Consider the following 20,123-nt stretch of genomic DNA (forward strand, 5'->3'; position numbering starts at 1 on the left):
GTGTCATATGACAATATCAGTAATAGAATGCACAAGAATGAAACAAGTCCAGGTATGTCCGAGAGTGAGAGCCCCTTCTTACATTCTGAATATGACTTAATAAAATCATAATAATTTGTTTCTAAAAATGCTTTGCTAAATATGCAAAATAATTTCTGCTAAAAGTGGGAATGACAAACTATATATAGTAACAGTGGTCGGCATACTTGCAGCATTTTGATCAATCATTTTGGACATGGATGCAGAACTGTGTGAATGTGAGAGTGAATGAATAGTGGTATTGTAAAGCGCTTTGAGGGGTCCCGAAAAGCGCTATATAAATGCAAATTATTATTATTATTATTAACTGATAGTCTTGGTTATGCAGTCCCAGGTAATGGGACTTGTGGTACTGGTTTCCTTCAGCCATCTCCCAATGGTTTTGCTGACTGGCAAGTCAGACCTGTTTGTAGGACTGTATTGTTAGTTTCAGTTGATTTTACGTAAGTTATACATGGAGCTGTGGGAACATGAAATGTGCACTAAGTGCTAATGGTTAATTGATCAAAGATTTTTTTTGGGGGGGGCAGTTAATTGCAATTGCTCATTCCAAACACTAATATCCAGCATAATCCGACTCTTCAGATAGTCTGTCATATTGTGTTATAAGTGAAGCTCTTGGATGCATCTTATTACAATCCTAATTTGATTTATTAGAGTGTTTATTTTCTGCCTTTCAGCCCTTTTGACTGTCACTGGTATAGATGGACTTTTTCCAGGCCTCGGTGGTAGTGAAGAGGTGATGCAGCTCAGATCCTACCTGCTCAGTAACACCTGGTATTTGCTTGATGCTCCTCTGAGTCATATGCTATAGAAATGGTTGTGGATGGTGCAGGTGAAGTGTGTTGCTTAAGACTAAGCATGAATAATGGGGTTTGATACAACAGTGAATATAAATTACTACCAGTTAGCCTCAAGTGTATACACATCACATGTGCATGTAGAACCACTGTTTTTGCCCCCCCCCCCTGTTGCTTAGCAGCAGTGCATCATTACATTAAGTATTCGATTCATGATGCTGTCCATGTCTTCTGGGACAAAGGTAGCCATGTGTCTCTAGTTGGGGAAACAAGGGGACACATCCATCTTAGTGATGTTGAGATGTGACTGCACTGTCCCAAAGGAATATAGTCATTTTCTATGTTACATGGTTCACCACCACTGTTAAAGTGCGAGCAAGGTGCAACTACCATTTTCACATCCTTACTGCTTAAACTGTGATTTCTGAAGCAGTGTGTGTGGTATGTATACACCCACACGCAAGCTGTCATCTCTGGCAGATAAATGGCCTTTGTGTCCTGTGGTGGTACGGCAGGGCACATCTGTCCTTGCTGCGTACCAGAGGAGAGTGCAGACGTATGCAAACAAACCTGAATTTTTAACTGCACTGTATGTATTTTTATTTTGTTTTTAATATTTTTTTTGGCGTACTTTTTGCTAACATCTCAGCTCAACGTCTTGCAAAGAGTCAGGGATGCCCTTGTCTTAAAATTAAATTTGAGCCAAATTTACAGAGATGAATTGTTGGAACAAACTGCAGTCTTGGGTAAAAGTGTCTTGTAGAAATTGCTGAAAAGCAGTTTCATATTTCCACCTCACAGTGCAGTTCTTTAAGTGTTATGTTTTACAGCTGGAATATTCATAAAGAGATGTTTGTCTACATTATAGTGTCTTTTGTGGAATTCCTCTTTGTTACTTTATTTTTCCTTTTGTCCTAACAATGTAGCATGTAGTAGGAAAAAAAAAATATAAAATATTATTAGTGAATTACAAGCAATGGCATGGTTAGGAAGAATATCTATGCAATATAATGTGATATTACTTAAGTAATACAGATAACAGTTCAAAAACTCACAAGAAAAAAAACAAACCCTAAACCTCCATATCTAGGGTGAGTGGCTCTGGTAGGCAGCATGCGGCATTTTGCTCCTGTAGCTTGGGTCTATTTGCCTCATTAGAGTGATGTCAGGTCGCAGAGATTTAACTAAAAAAAAAAAAGATCAGTCACGCAAGTGAAGTTGTGTCGAAGTAATGCCCCAGATAAATAAAATAAGGCGCTACTGTGTTACAAATAATGTACATTGGGGGGAATGTGATATACTGTCGTAATTATATCACAAGTATTTCAAGAAAATGTGTTTAAATTTCTGATGATATCGGGTGGGCATTGATGCTTGCAGGCACCATGAAGTGCATTTTCCATCCTTGCGCTGCTGTCATTGATAAATCACTTGTTAATTTGAAGTGTGAATCTACTGGAAGGTCCCAGCAGCAGCAGCCATTACTCGCCTCTGATCAACTGATTTTCCATTACAGTTGAGTACCACTCAATTTGCGTGGTCTTCGTTAAAGCAGCGTGGTCACGTGTTCTTTGACGTAACTGGTATGCGACACGAATGCTACAAAGGTGGACATCGAAGCGATAATATACCCACAGCTCAGTCTGCGGCTTTTTGTCATACTCTGAGACCACAGCATTGTTTTTTGTAGCCATTTCCCTTGTTGCTGGGTTTCAAAAATGTCAGTTTTGATTTTCGTGACGCCACTGCATCAGCCAGTCGGTGGCATGGAGGACGTCACATTTTAGTACCTGCTGAGATCGCTTTGGAACCCCAGTCAAGCAGGTACTATTTTAGTACCAGGTACCATGACCCACTTGAAAACCGTGGCGAGTCGATCAGAGTAGATACTAATGGAAAAGGGGTCATAGAGTGCAATAGTAGTGACCCAAAGTAGTGTATTCCCTCTAAATTTTAAGGAAAAGCACAAAATAACTGTTGAACACTTTAGTTTAACAGTAAAGTAAAGCTCCATTATATTCTCACTTAAACTGAAAAGTTTTTTCTGACTGGGATTTTGTATCTTGGATCAAGTGTTTTAGTCATTTGCGTAAAGTGCTGCTTTTCCACCACATAACCATGTCGGTAATTTCCATTCACCGTTAGCTCTTCCTGTTATATGGAGTGTAGCTAGTGAGTGCTCCAGCAACGCGTGGTAGAGTTGTTTGTTTACATTTGGGTTGAACATTGCCAGCTGCCAACATCTCCTCTTTTCTAGCCCATTTGTATTGGATGGCAAAACAAATTTGCTGTTTTCACCTTTAGCAGGAGCAGTTTTCTTGTGTATTTCGCAAAGGTTGTTGAAGTCGTCCTTTACTGAAGTTGCTAATTGTTTTAGGAGGCTGACACTCAGCCTTTGCTCTTGTGGCTCCCTTAGACATGCCCAGGCTTGTCTTGTCATTGTGTGCGCTAGGGAGTGCATGGCGAGTGCATGCTATACCAGTGATATTGCGATATGACCTTTTTTGTGTTTTTAAAATTAAAAAAAAAAAAATTACACTGGCATTGTCACAGATGATATGTGGCACAGTCCTACTGTACATAGCGATTCAGTTGTAACTTAAAAAAAATCATGTGGTTTTGTTATTAAATGGTCCAATATGGGTAGAGGACAACAACCAAATTCTTTCAGCAGATAAGACAACCATTAAATGATAAGATTCTCATTTATTGGTCAAATATCAGCTAAGCAATCAGATATTATATTATAAGTTTATAGGTTTTTCCTGTCATTGGAATATCAGTGTTTATCAACAAACATATCACAGTGCACATCTCATAAGCTGGGAACAAGTTAATATTTGAGTTTACATGGAGACACAAGACTTTGTTACAATACAAATTATGACATTTTGCTGACATGTGTGACTAACAAATAAGATGCCCTGTGGTTAAATATAAATGCACCCAGTTAACTTTTATGCTGAGTGTTAGTATAATGTATAGTAACTTAATAAACAAATGTGATTCAATAAATGTGTGAGAATTAATTTGGGGTGTGATCATCCTGTGAGTGAGCCAGCATGGTTAAAGAACCCAAAGAACTGGACAGCCTAACTGTTTATACCTTAAAAATGTAGAACTAGTATAAATAAATAGTTCTGAACGTTAAAAGGGATTGAGTACCAGTTCTAAAATAACCACAGATCCCATTAGCCCTAGTTTGATAAGAGAGCATTTAGATCCAGACTAAACAATGGAATGTAGGTGACGTATGCTCTGATTGTGTAACATACAGTGACAGCGGATGACCATGGGTGTTCACTGGGACAAATCAAAAGATATTTAATTTTAAGTACTGCTTTTTCAGTAGTTGTTGGAATAATATCATTTTGCAATGACAGGTTAATTTTTTTTCCTCCTTCTCTGTTGGCTTAAGACATTAAGGTACTAAATTTTAACTATTTAGTTTTTTTCTTCTTAACTGACACATAAGTGAACCATGTTTGCTCATTAGCTCATCATCAGCTGATGAGCCCCAAAGCATTGCGGCTCAAGCATTTTCTTCTCCTCGTCTACTGCCTTGTTTCCTGTGCAGGATGTGCTTATAGCCAACAATCTCCCTTGCTTTATTCTACTGTCTTGTCTTGAGATTAAACCTTCATCTCTTGTCAAGCATAAACGAGTTTTAGTCTGGTTTATAAATTCTAACATTTTTTGTCTTTCAAACAATCCTGGGATACAGTTAGTGGTTAGTCTAAGCGTGTCATTAGATATGCAATAGGCATTTTCATGATTTTGGTCTGAGGACAGTTCAGTCTGTCATATTTGAAACTTTGGATACATGAGAGAAAATGTTTATAAGCACAAAGTGCTTAATGAATATGTGGCCTACATTGGTGTGGTTGGTGTCAGCGTTGCAGTGTTGGTATTATTTTTCTGCTGTGTAATGGCTTTTTCTCAGAAACCTAAGTGGGTCTCTTATCGTCTGCTGCAACTGTACTGAATGAGATTAAGGTCAGCATCTGGGTCACTGGCAGTAGGAAAGGAGATGCCTGTATTAGATATTACTATTACATTGTTATCATTTTAAACTGTACATTTTATAGACTAAAAAATCCATTTAAAGGTGTATTCTTTTATAGCATACTTCTACAACTTATATTGACACATTTCTTGCTTATATTTCATGGTATAGGAGTGAGTGGAATAAAATGTGATTTATTGCTTAAAATCTTCAAACAAATGTAACTTGTTTAAACTTGATTGGCATCCTACCCTGACTTTTAATTTGAGTTCATGTTAGATTATTCGATTAAACTACCTCCCCCACTCTTCTCTCATTCTTTTGCTTTAAGACAAAGGGTGCTTCCAAGACCATATATGTCAGCACTGTTGACAAGTTGACACACAGACTGCTATCTAGTTTTGCCCAGCTTAGGTATCTTGAGATCTTGACCAGTAGTTTACTTTGAGATGCATACTACCATTTCTTAGTCTCAAATTCCAAAATCAGATTTGAATTAGCACATTTGAACAATCAGCCCCCACTTGATAGAGTGCTCAAGTGCATCTTATTCACTGGTCTCTGGGAATAGAGATTAAAACAGGAATAAAATATTACTTTGTTTTGTGGATTATTAGGAAAATTATGAAGGTGACCCACAAGAAGGCTTGAGTCAAAAATGTATGTAGTAGGATTAAGCAGCCTTGCTGATACAGTGTGTTATGTGCTATTGGCAAATCGTACAAAATATTTACTTTAAAATAGTGTGGGGAAACCAGTTTCTCTAATTCTCGTAGTAATGCTGAACTATAGAAAATACCCTAGAATAGAGGTTGGAGTGCTCGAGTCGAAGGCAACTGAACTTTTAGGTTTTTGAAGACATTTTGCCTTTTTATTTTATTTATTTATTTAATTTTAAAAGCTTTCCTCACAGCTGCCCTCAACTGAAGCACTTTAAACTACTATGACTTAGATGACTGAGAACCTCCACAGATGACGTTTAGTCGTTCTCAAACATTTTCTTGCATGAGGGAAAAAAACATCCAGGCCCCATTCAGCATTGGGGCGAGATCATGTTGGATTTAAGTCAACTGTGCACAGTAGCATTGGCAAATTTGTTTGTTTCAATGGCGAAATAATTTTGTTTAAAAACCCACAATTATTCAGCTTAGATTTGCTTAATATTCCTCACCAGTCTGCTGGGGCTTGCCCCCAAATCTGTGAACCTTAGCCTTACAGTAAGAGTGCACCTTAATCTGTTTGATGACATTTTTTTCCCACAACCAAATCTTTTTTTTTCCCCTTAAATATAGTTAACTTTATTTTGTAACATTTTCCTTTATGTCTTTCTCTCCAGGGTGAGAGCAGCCATGTCAGAGGACGCAGTGCGTCAAACACGCAGCCAGAAGCGGGCTCTAGAGAGGGACCATGCAGCTATTGCTGGGTCCCTGGGGGACATGGACAGTAAACGTGTTAAACTGGAGAAGAGCGATGCAGCTGGGACCCCTCTGGCCCTTGTGGGATCTGGAACCGAGAGTGTCAAACTCAAGAGTGAGCAGGCTGCTAAGGTAGCAGCTAGCATCCTGAAGGCTGGTGAAGTGAAAGCGACCATTAAGGTGGAGGTGCAAACTGGAGATGAGCCTGTTGACATGAGCACATCCAAAAGGTGAGAAAAGTAAAAAGCTCAGAAAAGAAGTAATATTAACAGTGCTAATGTAGGGGCTCAGAGTTTGTTGGCTACAGGGAATGTACTCCTGTTTAGTTCACATTGTGCTGTTGCAGACATTAGTTTGTGATTTAAAAAGTGAAGTATTTAAAATGGAGCAATACAGATGTTTAGCTTCAATTAAACTCATAACAGGTGTGATTTATATTCGTCTTTCTAAACTGAAAATGAACTAATCTGTAATGACAGTTAAATTTTAATGTTTTTTAACTTTTTAGTCAGCGCAAAACTGATTTGACTCAATGATTATCGCCCACTGGTATCGGTAAGTGTTTATGACTTGCGTGTACACTGGGTCTTGAGTTTTGCATAGTCAGCCAGCTGTCTCCAAAGAAAACAATTTTCACGTATTTGCACTTTCATAAAATAGACCCTAATCATCAAAATGCAAAATTCTTTCTGTTTCCATTTGATTATGTTTAACTATTACTCAATCATCAAATGGGTTAAAAGGACAGTTGAGTTGGAGTACTCATCCACATTTTTTGTGTGCAAGATTGTTTGAAAACTTCTCAAGAGTTATTTATGTATTGTAGGCCCTGAAGTTCATGCCTTCATGCACAACGCAAGGTTTTGTGCTGAGACGTGTCGATTGGAGTTTCTCGTTTCTTTGCACCAGCAAGTGGTCTGACAGGAGTCATACAGGAAGTCGCTGTGTGGTTGTCGGCAGCCTGCCCCCATTTTGAAAACTTTGAGGCTCCTGAGGCCTGGGCTCCATTTTCTCCCACAGCAGCACCTGAACTCTGCCTCACACTTCACACAAAATGAAGGCTATGTGTCACAAACTGGTTCTAACTGGCCGTTGCCATGGTTTCCACGTTGGAAGGAGCAGTTGGAGGAAGGAGGGGCCAGGAGGGGTAGTGGGTGTGTCACATGACTACTCAGAGAAATGCCTGATGTCATGTGATGCGTGTTTGGTAGAGCGATAAATACACACACTGATCTGATGGCAGTTAAAGTGGAACAGGGTTGTGATTATGCTGAAAGTTTGTTGGCTCTGTCTGTGGTGCATCATAACGACACACAGGCGTCACCTTTGGCCCCCGTTTAACTCTCAGCATGCGTTTGTGTGCATACTCGCCGCATAATGATGATTTTATTGTTGTACTATATAGAGGACTTGGTGTGTCTTGGCAAGCTTTGTAAAACTATTACTGAAATGGAATGCAAACCACATCTTTCTTCGCCAGAGAAAAATATAGTAACTGAACTGAGCTGGACATCTTGGAAGTGTGCACGTATTCAGTTGGAAGAAAAAATAAGTTATGAACCCTTTGAAATGACCAGGATTTCTGAATCGATTACTCATAAAATATGGTCTGATCCTCATCTACGTCACAACTATTGAGAAACAAAACTTGACTAGACTTTGAAAAAAAATAATCTTTATTGAAAACACTGAGTCATCATTCACAGTGCAGGCTGGAAAAATCAAGGGCGCTCTTAAATTTAGTGAGCTTCTGATAGGGCTGCTCGATTAATCGAATTTTAATCACGACTACGATCTGGGCTTTCAATGATCATTAAAAATGACTGAGCCAATTATTAGCCCCTCCCTCGTGCTTTACTCTCGCACTGCTCCGTGTGGCAAATCGAGCGCACCTCTCTGCATTTCGAACACGTGTCACAACAATTAAGAGCAGCGGTCCCCAACCTTTTTTGCGCCATGGACCGGTTTATGCCCGACAATATTTTTAATGGACCGGCCTTTAAGGTGTTGCGGATAAATACAACAAAATAAAACTAGTACCGGTACCGAAAAAAATAAGATTTATTCATAACACACGTGAAAAGACCAAGGAAAACAGAGTAAACAATAACAAAATAACACCGAAAACCGATTAAAAACCCTGAAAACTATACATTTCACACCTGAGCCTCAACTCTCGCGGCCCGGTACCAAACGACTCACCCGGGGGTTGGGGACCGCTGATTAAGAGGACCCGAGGAAAGCTCGGAAAGCTAAGCAGAAGTTATTTAAAGAGGAGAGTGACTGCCATTGGTTGAAAAGAGAGGTTAAAAAAAAACTTCAGTGGTGTGGAAACATTATGGGTTCGCGGAGTCAGACATGGATCAAGTAGATTTTGCAGACTCATTCACATGATACACTATAATGAACTGGCTACACATGCGTTTTTCAAGCTCCTTCAGCACCACTTGTTCAGGGCATCTGTCAGCTGACCACATCCACAACCTAGTGTAGTCTTTAGGTCGGTGTTGGAACTCTTAACTTGGACAGTTCAAAAACACTGGTTTTCTTATCATGACCATCATCCAGCTCCTTTCTTAAGCTTCACATCATTAAATGCTCCTCTGAAATATGCTAAACTTTCTTGATTCAGTTGAATTCATTGTTCCCTAAAGAACTGAAGGGCATCCAGGCCCAGAAGTAGCAGTTCAGCCTCAACTAGGGCTGCTCGATTATGGCAAAAATGATAATCACGATTATTTTCACTGAAATTAAGATCTCGATTATTTGACGATATTTATTTAACAATAACAATGTATTGAATAATGACTTTAAAGATTGTCAAAAAACAATATAAAATAGTGTGCAAATAGTGATAACAGTGCAAATGTTTGCAATATAAAAAATAAATGAAAAATGTAAACATCTATGTTTAGTGAACTTGGCTTCTGTTGCTCTGTGGTGCAGCTATGACACTGTAGCAAAGTTTACACACTGTGTCTACTTGATCCACGTCTGACTCCACCTACCCATAATGTTTCCACACCACTGAAGTTTTTTTTTTACCTCTCTTTTCAACCAGCGGCCGTCACTCTCCTCTCCAAATAACTTCTGCTTAGCTTTCCGAGCTTCCCTCGGGTCCTCTTAATCAGCAGTCCCCAACCCCCGGGCCTCGGACCGGTACCATCGTTTGGTACCGGGCCGCGAGAGTTGAGGCTCAGGTGTGAAATGTATGGTGTTCAGGGTTTTTAATCGGTTTTCAGCGTTATTTTGTTATCGATTTTATCGTTTACTCTGTTTTCCTGGGTCTTTTCACGTGTGTTATGAATAAATTTTCTTTTTTTCGGTACCGGTACTAGTTTTATTTTGTTGTATTTATCTGCGACACCTTAAAGGCCGGTCCATTGTCGGGCATAAACCGGTCCGTGGCGCAAAAAAGGTTGGGGACCGCTGCTCTTAATTGTTGTGACACATGTTCGAAACGCAGAGAGGTGCGCTCGATTTGCCACACGGAGCAGCGCGAGAGTAAAGCACGAGGGAGGGGCTAATAATTGGCTCAGTCATTTTTAATGATCGTTGAAAGCCCAGATCGTAATCGTGATTAAAATTAGATTAATTGAGCAGCCCTAGCCTCAACCTTTGATCTTTTCACATTTTTAATAGTCAGAACAAGTTACTGGTTTTGGTGTGCCATGCCCTTGTTGATCCAGTCACATCATTGCCTTTTGAAGTTAACTTGAGACGTATAACAATGTAGTATTTTTGGAGAGCATAGACTTCCTTTGCGCCGTCCTTCCATTAACACCATTCTTATTCAGTGTTTTACTTAGCAAGGACATGTGAAGCCAAATTTTAGCAGCTCATAGAGACTTCTGTTTTGGGCGGAAGCTTGGGTTTTGTGTTTCTCTCCCCCCCCATTGATGAACATCCACATCTTTAGGGTGCTTTTATAGCATTTTTTTTTTGTCATTTTCATACCATACCAACTAGTCTTGGTTGGTTTTTTTTTGTTTTGTTTCATTTTTTTAGTATTTTTTTAATACAGAAGCAGGCTTCGACAGTAACCAGAATTTTTATAACTTTTACTTTATAGCCTTATAGCTTTTGCAGACCTTTCGACCAAGTTTTTGCTTGGTGTGTTCAACTTTGCAGTTTCACAAGTTTGTCCCTAAAGCAGGCATCGGCAGCCTTCGACATCAAAAGAGACATTTTAGCATCTCCTACCAAACAATCGGAGAAAAAAAAAGAGCAGCACATGTGAGTGATGGGTGGATGGCAGTAATTGGGAGAGGATGAATTAATGCATATACATTTTCACAGTTAACTCTAATTCTAACCCATGCCTCGCAAGGGCAGGTTGTCGACCTCTGCCCTAAGGTAAGGCATTACTCAAGTAGTTTGCATGCATGTTAATACTTCGTGTACATTATAACTATATGCCAATATTTGCGCACGTTGTTCTATTTGCTATTGTAATTAGCCATGGAATTTTGTTACCTTACGAGAGTCGTGCGTAGTCTGAAATGGCACTTGGCAGTATTGCATTGCGTTCTGAATGAGAATTCCACTGCACCTCATGACTGATTCAGCAGTCCTACAGTAGGTTCAGTGTGAATCTACGATTGGGAAGCCGAGCATTGCAGAAACCCTGGACATTACATAACCAAGTTGGTGTGTGTTGTGACGCTTGTGTAAGCTGTTCTCAATAGTTACTAGCTTGCAGTGGTTGGTGCTCTGTGTCATTTGGCAGAGCGACTAAGTCAGTCAAGGAGCTGGGTTGCCATTAAGCTTTTGTTTGAGAGGATGAAGCTCCCACCTCTCCTCTAGTGCCTAGTTATGTGTTGTGCTGTTTTTAAACATGTTGTATAAAAAGACAAGTAAACCTATGGGGAGAAAAACCTTGGCTGTGCTTAGGGAGGGTAATCTTTCTTGGAATAGCATTTTCTAAAACTTGCAGGTTATCTCATGTTCTTTTGTTGTTTTTTCAAACCAGATTTTAATGAATCCTGTCAGGAAAGTACTCTTTTAGGAGGGTTCGTGTTCTCGGCAGTAGCTGAATTTTCTTCCCCCCCGGTTTTTTTTTTGTTTTTTTGGGGGTTTTTTTTAATGACACCAAGTGTTTGTTAGGATTTGTGTTGTGATTGCTTAGTCTAAGGAAATGATTGTCCCATAAACAACATGGTTATTGCTTGCCTTATTGAACTGAGCGTGCAATATCTGCTGAGGGTTGTTGTCAGGGCAGCTGCCGTGAAGGAGGAGTAGATGGCACAGAAACGTGTCTGGAGACAGAAGTGAACAAAAGGAAGAGAAAAATGTGAAGGTCTGAGTCAGTGAGTTGGAGTATAAAAGATGAAGAAGTAAGTAAGGATGGGGGAGGGGTGCGTGAAGAAGTAACGGAGTAAGAGAGAGTGTACACAATAGGTTGGCTCCTGGCCATGTATATTCCCCTCCCCCTCACTGTCACCCTCTCCAGTGTCTCCAGCAGACCGCCGCTCTGCTCAGCTTGTGACTCTGATGTCGGCAGCTGGGAGGGAGGGGAGAGCTGAGGCCCAGGCTGTGCCGATCTGGCTAGGCCACAGGCCTCGCCACAGAGGTAGGGGAGGGGTGAGGCCTTGTCTGAGTGGCAAACTGGGTCTGCGCTTGAAGCCCTGAAGCCTCCAGCTTGACAGCAATTGAGCAATTACATAACTACACTGCATGTGTACATGCATAACTCCACAGTATGGCACTAACCACTACCCCTCACATAGTGTCATATCACAGCCCACCCTCCCTTAGTTCTCCTTACCACTGAGTCTTTTAGTACCTGACAGGCTCCCCACCGTGACAGAGGCAGATTTATTCTTCTGCCATGGTCCATGAGCTGTTAAATTACAACAACCCCCAACTTCTTATCTCCACCCTTCTGCAGACTCATGCAAATGAAGCTTTCCGCTAGTCGCCTTTGTTCTCCCTGGTGCTCAGGAAAAGCTACTTAACATCTCATCAAAAGTCTTCAGCCTTTTCTTCAATTTAAAAACAAAAAAAAATGCATTTAATTTGGCCTTTGTGTTGTTTGGGTGCAATCTTGCTGTTGGACGGGAGCGTTCAGGACTGTCGATTTTACCTTTCTTCAGAGATAATGGGTTGTTGCTTTCTTCCCCTGCCGCCATTACTCCATTATTGATCTCTTGCTTCTTTCCTTCTTGTGTGTCCTAGCACACATTCACACTACAACAAGGAAGGTAAACTTATAATTGAATACTACCATCTACTGGGTGAAAGACAAAACTACATTGTAACTACAGTTTTGTTTTTGTTTTTTTTAACACTAAAGTGTATCAAAGTATAATACAAAGCGGTCTCTTATTAAATGATCTTTCAATATTTCTCTCCTCAGCGACATTAAGAAAGAGCGACAGCCGCCCTCGCCAGATGATGTGATTGTGTTATCGGACAATGAGCCATCTAGTCCCCTCATGAATGGCCACTGCTTCTCAAAGACTGACACAGATAAACTTATGGTAGGAAAAAATAATTTATATATCGGTAACGATTCCTTTCTGTTTACTGATTTGAAACTCCATTTTCCAACTTTGTCCGAAAAACGATAGAAAAATGTATCACTTAAACAGATGCAGCAATTTTTGTTGACGCATTCTATGTGCTTTTATTTCAGTCATCTAATGTGTTGAGTTGGCCCAATTAATCTGTTGTGGAAAGTCCCAGCCTTATAATTGATTTCTCATTATTATCTTCTATGGCATTTTATAGAAGAGTTCACCTGAGGAAAGGGAGCGCATCATCAAACAGCTCAAGGAGGAACTAAGACTCCAAGAGGCCAAACTAGTGTTGCTGAAGAAACTACGACAGAGCCAGATCCAAAAGGAGAGCATAGTACAGAAGGTAACCAGACCTTTAACATTTTTTTTGTAGTTTTATCTGTGTTATTTTTGTATGAGCCAGTAGGTACAAGTAATTCTTATCAGACAAGTCCCATTCTTCTGATAGCCCTTTTCCACTAGTACCTACACGACTGTGTTTCGGTCATTTTCCTTTACAATGATCTACCACCTAATGAGCATAGGGTTGTTATAGCAGTGCGGCTGAAAGTCCTGTGAGGTCCTCCACAAAAAAGGACATCGAGGCTATGGTATATGGCTGCTCAGTGAATGGCTTTTTGTTGGGGACCACACTGTTTTGTTTTTTTTTTTTTGTTTTTTTTTGTTTTGGTTTTTTTTTTGGTTTTTTTTGGCCATTTACCTCGATACCAGGTTTAGAAAAGGGTGGTTTTGATTTTTGTGAAGGGAGACACATTCATCAGTAATTGCCTGACACCACTGACTAGCCAATCGATGGCATGCAGTCTGTTGACATCACATTTTCGGATGGCCTTCGATCACTTGGAACCCTGCCTGAGTAGGTACTAAAAGAGTACCAGGTACTACCACCTAATGGAAAACCCTAAAAACTGAGTCATGCCAAGGTGACCTGAGTTAGGTACTCGCGAAGAAGGGCTATTAATGTCTGTTTTACATATGATGTAATGTTTGTACTAAAATATTATGTTTTGTAATGCTGTTTCCTTAATGTTCAGGCTACTGGCTCTGTGGCTACTCCTCCCCCGTTGGTGAGAGGTAGTATTACATCAAGCAAAGGATCCCTTCAGGTAGCTACTCACTTATTCGTCCGAACTTGTATTGCAGAGTCTACAGTTGCACTAGTTGTTAGTGAACCACTTGGAAAAACCGGAAATTCTGCATTGACTGCTCTAATTATGTGGTCTTGTCATTAACCAAGTCACAGTTTGACAAACACAGTTTGAATAAAAAGGAATTGCAAGCAAGTTCTCTTTTCATTGTCATCAAACTCACTGAGTATTGACTTACAGTCCAGCCAGTTGGTGAGATACATGAATCTGAGGCTCAAAATGTTTTTTCACGACTTGGGCATCCATCTATTCACAATGAGACAAACTTTCTACAGTTGTTGAAAGTTCAGGTCTTGGTAGTCATTGTGCTATTATTCCACCAAGACCACAGCATGCAAATATGAAAGAACGTAACTGCTGAGACATGTTTTAAGTTCATTATAAAACACTCTTGGGACTGCGTTCTTTGGGCAGATGAGTGGTTTGGAGAGGTTGGATGACATATCAAGACAAGAAAGCACACAAGTTATGGTGCGGCATAATCTAGTTCTTTGAATTACTAAATTTAAGAGTTCACCTACTCTGTACAACAGTTCATGTGCTGTTTGTTTATTCACATTGTATTTGGCTGTTATTGTAATATAGACGATCAGACCAGAGTTGTTAGTTGACAAACTTTGTCTTGCAATTGTGTAATTGCATGTAAAACTACAGAATATTATAGCAGTGATAAGACATATAACACACACGGCAGACAGTTTACTACTTGTGTGGAGGAAGGCCATTCAGTTTTGATCAATTTGTTTTTACTGTACAGGTGACGGGTCGCAGCTCAGGCACAGTGATTCCCCCTCCCTTGGTGCGGGGTGGCCAACACATCCCGTCCAAACACAACTCTCAGAGTGTCATGCCCCCCCTGGTCAGAGGAGCCCAGGTTAGTGTTTTGGAAGTATATAGAACCTTAATTTTTTTTAATTTATTCTTCTGTTAACTAACTTTAAGGTTCTTGGTTGATATATATATATATATATATTTTCTTTTTCCTTCTCGCATCTCTCCATGATTTTTGTGGATAGTTGTCCTCTCTAATGTCTGTTTTTGTGTGTCCATTGGTGGCTATCAGCCTATTGCAGTGACTCCCCAGCAGATAGCCAGTCTACGTCAGCAACAGCAGCAGCATAGCGGCTCAGGGCCCCCTCCACTCTTGCTGGCTCCGAGGGCTTCTGTGCCCAATGTCCAGGTCCAGGGCCAGAGGATCATTCAGCAGGGACTCATTCGGGTGGCTAATGTGGCCAACAGTAATGTCATGGTCAACATCCCTCAGGTAAGGTGCATTTAGCATAGGTCTGCTAACTATGAAAATGGTGCCTTCATAGTCATTTGTAACAGGATTTTTTTTCTTCTTCTTTTTGGTGTCTAGGCCTCTCCAACCAGCCTAAAGGGCTCTTCAGTCTCACCCAACTCTAGTGTCAATGACTCTCCAGCCAGCCGGCAGGCAGCTGCTAAACTTGCACTACGTAAGCAATTGGAGAAGACGCTGCTCGAGATCCCTCCACCAAAACCTCCTGCCCCTGATTTCAACTTCCTGCCTTCTGCAGCCAATAATGAATTCATTTATTTGTTGGGCTTAGAGGAAGTGGTGCAAAAACTTCTGGAGATGCATGGCAGAGGTGGGTACATGTTTGCACTAGTTTGGAGATGTTACAGAACAGCAGTAGATCTACCTGCAGAATGTTATAGTATGAAACCTTGTCCAAAAAACCTCTGCGTTTACCATGGGTCTGTTATCCATAATGTAGGTAATCTTGGCCCAGCTGCAGCAATGGCCAGCTCCGTTCCCAAAGAGCCATACACCTGTGCCCAGTGTAAGACTGACTTTACCTCTCGCTGGAGAAAGGAGAAGGCTGGGACCATCCTCTGTGACCAATGCATGTCGTCCAATCAGAAAAAGGCCCTAAAGGCCGAGCACACCAGTCGATTGAAGGCAGCCTTTGTCAAAGCACTCCAACAGGAGCAAGAGATTGAACAGCGTATCCTCCAGCAGGCAGCCTCCTCTTCTTCCTCCTCTGCTTCCTCAATCTCTAAATCCACCTTGTCCTCCTCACTGTCCAAAAATGAGGTGCTGGTCTCCCACCACTATAAGCAGGTCAGGGCTGCCATGCAGCACATACCTGTGTCTACTCACCACTCCAGCATTAAGCAGGTAAGCATTTGACTGTATTGTTGAACGACCAGGCTTGTAGTTTAAATGTTTTTCCACAGCCACAATGTTGGTTTAATGTAATGTAGTGCAGCTGCACCAAAACTCTGATCTTTGTGTGTCTCTACAGGGTCATCTGTCACACCTCCAGTCTGCAATTAACGCTCGTGGTGTGGCCCACTCCTTCTCCTCCTCACAGCTGCAGAATGCTGTGACGGCAGCAGCACTGGGTAGTAGGTCCGGTAAGCATGCTGCAGCTCGCTCGTTGCAGCAGGGGGCAAAGGTTGGTGCTGGTGGCAGTGGTAACCAGGGCAACGTGGCTGCCTGGAGGAAGCAGACCGGTGGCAATGCAGGTATATAAACCGGAGACAATTATGTAGAGAATGCACTTCAAATGTTCTTACATTCTACTCGTCTTTGGAGTAATCGCTCTGTTGTAAGGTTGAGTTGTACTGTTACTTTTTGTTCTTCAGTGCCATTCCTTCTGGCATCACCTTTTCATTTCCGTATTTCATTGTAGTGCTTTTCAGGTGTTTGCTTATGTATTTGTACCTTGACAGGTGTGACCATGGCCTACGTGAACCCCAGCTTGTCTGCTCATAAGACCTCTGCTTCAGTTGAGCGTCAGCGAGAATATCTTCTGGACATGATTCCCTCCCGCTCCATCTCCCAAGCAGCAAACGCATGGAAATAATGCAATCCCACTCCCTTTGACACCATAACGTTTAGCTCCCTTAACATCAATAACAGCCATTCACATTATTGTTCTAATTCTTTCTATGGATTCGGCCTCTGGCCAAAACGGTGCAGAATTGGCCTCTTCTTGTTGGATAGAGGTGTCCTTACACCTTTCACCATATACTTCTGCTACCTTCTTCCTTTTCTGAATCCTTCCCCCATTGGAGTTGTGCTGTGACAGCTTCAAGATACAAGGAATATGTTAAATATAAAATGGGTACCCTTTCAGAGGGATATGGATGACGTGTGTACAATTTTACAGACTTCTTCAGTGATGTTGCCTCTCCCCTTCCCTGTATATTGGTTGAACCTTCCAGTTGCACCAAGAGGAAGTTTCCGGAGAATCCCTGAGCTCCTCTGCCTCTGGATTAGGCAAGGAAAAGTAATAAATACTATTACCCACCGTAAGAGATTCGTCTTACTTCCTGCCCTTGTCTAGTCTGAACCAGTCAGACTGAGGCTGTGGTTGCCAAACTGAACATAACTGAAGACCTCATTACAGGAATTGTTGAGCTTTGAGGACCATCCACAAAATAAGAACTGCTTCAGCTTTGCAAAAATGAATAAAGTTTAAAAAAAAAAAGAAAAAAAGAAAACTGGAGGAAAAAAAAAAATCTATCTACACACAGACTGCCTCTTCTCTCAAACCTACAGCGTGTATAATAGAGAAGTTGATGTGTGTTGGATTATTTTGTATGGCTGAATGTTAGGATTTTGTCTTTTCTTCTGTAAGTCATATACTGTGTTTGGAATATTGTGCTCCCTGATACTTTGGAAGTGGCCTCATGTCGAGGTCTGAATTTAAAGGCTAATGTTACTGTTGAGGTGGTTTTACATCTGCTGGGTTCCATGTTGCAGCCTACTTTTAAATGCTTTGTTTTTTCTAAGATCAAGAGAAAGAATAAAAATTAAGGTTTCACTGACTCGTTAAAAAAAGAAAAACATGGGGCATATTCTTAATGAATATTGTAAAATAAACCTTCCAAAGAACTAGTGGAGCCCAAATGGAATCCCTTCTGCTAGAAGGTTTCTAGTTTATTTGAACCCTCTCTGAATATAAACATGAATTCATGCTAAACTGAGGGGGTGTAAGGAATGTCATATTTTTGACATTATTTTTGCTTTTAGTCATAGGTTGTGGTGCATCCCCCCCCCCCGCCCCCCCCCCTTCTATAGACAAACTATCTGAATTTATTTATAGGGTTAGTAAAGACATATGCGTATGCCCTAAGTTTGCAAGGATCTTCACTTAGAATTTGTTTTCTCTTGTTTGTCAAGTGGCTCCCACATACCCTATGATTGGTCCAAGAGAAGCTGGACAGCATTCAGAATGTAGTTATGCAAAAACCCCTATAGCAACAAATGACATGAACTTCTAGTCTTTAACATTAAAGTGTGTGTGATTTCTGTCAGGTCATTGAATTGAGCTAACTCTGCCTTTCACATGAGCTATAGTGCATTTCTATCAGGTTGCAGCAGCACAGGATAAGCTAGTGAAGTACAATATGTCTACATGTAAAATGGGAATTTTCCATTGCATGTGGACTTCTGTTATTTTACTACCATGTGTTGTCCCCCCCCCCCCCCCTCTTTCATTTCAACCCCTGGGGTGGTCCAGGTTTCTCCACTTAGCAATGATTTTACAGGCACTTTTTGAAAAATGTCTCTAAATTAAAATGTAAAAATGTTGTCTTAAGTTTAATCACAGAGGTTTGTTTAATGAGAAGTGGTATAGCCATCTGACAAGCTGAACACCCCAGCAGTGATTTTTTTTCCCCCAGCTTCCTTTATCTTTTATTTTACACTTTTCACGTAGAAATGATCCAGTTATGTCTTCATTGATCAGAACTCCCAGTCTTACAGGCCCGTTGCTTCACTCTGGATTTCATCAATACAGATGTAATGGTTTTTTGTTTTGTTTTTTTGTGTTGTTGTTGTTTTTTTTTTTTTGTTTGTTTGTTGTTGTTTTTCTAATGGCATAAGGATGTGAGTCCTTTATTCATGTCCATATACTCTTCAGCTCAGAAGTTTTTGTCAGGTGCCCTACTGGTATGTGCTGCCAGCATTAGGTAAATGAACATCCTTTGCGCTGTGTTATCACTGTACACCTGGGTTTCATTTAGGATGGTGCACCAGTACACTGCTGATAGAAGTACAGGAATATAGTTTCTAACTTGATTTGCTCAAGATCTCGTATTTCTGTCTCAAAGTAGCATCAGAAATATTCCAGGTTATCTGCACATTCCTGACAGGCAGAAGATAGCGGTCCACGTCTTGTGGATGCGAAAGAAAAGCAATCGAAATAAGCCCATCACTTCGTGCCCTGCTAAAAGTAACCCTGCGCTGTCCTGACTACTGCCGCCTGCTGCTGCTGTTTGACAACATCACCATTCCGTTTATTTGGGGTCGACGCGCTGTTAAATGAAGTGCTGCCCAAATGAAAAAGAAAACAGTGTGAAAATGTTTTTTGGGGTTTTTTTGATTTTTTTTTTTGATTTTTATTTTTTTCTCCTGCTCTATCAAATAATAAAACTAATTTTAATCCCTCTTTCATGGCTGGTTGACCTGTTTATTTGTGGTGTAAATCAACTTCTAGAACTGACTGCATATAAACGATAATCAATGAAGCTAAAAAGCACACATTAACATAGACACTGTGTGTGTGTGTGTGTATGAAAACTCAAAGATAAATATAACTAAGTGACCTCTTCCTTCGGTTTGACAGCTTACAGTCAACAATTGCTGTTCTGCTAGTGGCCACTTGAGGGCGACTTTAGAACAATCCCTATACACCCAAGCTAAAATGTTGATTTTAAGCAGCACAAGGCTGTTCTTTTAGAATACATTACACATTGCAAAAACCTTTTAAATGCACAAAGTTAAAAAGGTCAAATTCCTTTTGAAGTCGATGTAAAATTCCAGTCAAAAATTAGTGAACTTTCCCCGACAGATAACACCGATGTTAACCTGTCTGGTCTTTTTTTTTTTTTTTTTTTTTGCTGCTGGTGGGCAGACCGAATGAAGTAAGCTGGCCCTGTACTGTATATACTTGGTATTGGATCAATAAGAAAATTTGCAGTATGCCACAGCAATATTGTTACTGCCCTCAAAATGCCAGGAAATATAATGCAAATTGAAACACATGTGTTCAAATGAATATTTAATTTACTAAAAATATTGTCAGATGGTTCAGTAAATACCAAATTCTTAAAGAATTTGAGTTTTTTGGTAATTTTTTCATGGTTCAGGCTTTCAAAGGTTATTGCCCCCTTTTTTTGCTGCTATTGGGCTGTTATTGCTATATTAATTAAGACCA

At 40.5% G+C, this 20,123-nt stretch overlaps 1 protein-coding gene across 1 annotated transcript in view; it reads left to right on the forward strand.

The window, feature by feature from the left end:
- gatad2ab (GATA zinc finger domain containing 2Ab) overlaps window positions 1–17,721 on the forward strand; it is a 32,944-nt gene extending 15,223 nt beyond the window's left edge. The window contains exons 2-11 of the mRNA XM_005734003.2: window positions 6,182–6,490; window positions 12,619–12,742; window positions 12,993–13,124; window positions 13,816–13,887; window positions 14,687–14,803; window positions 14,993–15,193; window positions 15,290–15,539; window positions 15,669–16,072; window positions 16,200–16,422; window positions 16,630–17,721. Coding sequence (XP_005734060.1) covers window positions 6,195–6,490; window positions 12,619–12,742; window positions 12,993–13,124; window positions 13,816–13,887; window positions 14,687–14,803; window positions 14,993–15,193; window positions 15,290–15,539; window positions 15,669–16,072; window positions 16,200–16,422; window positions 16,630–16,763 — 1,953 coding nt within the window. The 5' untranslated portion in view covers window positions 6,182–6,194 and the 3' untranslated portion in view covers window positions 16,764–17,721. The remainder of the gene's footprint in view (window positions 1–6,181; window positions 6,491–12,618; window positions 12,743–12,992; window positions 13,125–13,815; window positions 13,888–14,686; window positions 14,804–14,992; window positions 15,194–15,289; window positions 15,540–15,668; window positions 16,073–16,199; window positions 16,423–16,629) is intronic.
- The last annotated feature ends 2,402 nt before the right edge of the window (window positions 17,722–20,123 follow it).

This window comes from Pundamilia nyererei, unplaced genomic scaffold (genome assembly GCF_000239375.1).
Source record: "Pundamilia nyererei isolate P.nyererei 1_Seehausen unplaced genomic scaffold, PunNye1.0 scaffold00056, whole genome shotgun sequence".
In the NCBI taxonomy this organism is placed as follows: Eukaryota; Metazoa; Chordata; class Actinopteri; order Cichliformes; family Cichlidae; genus Pundamilia; species Pundamilia nyererei.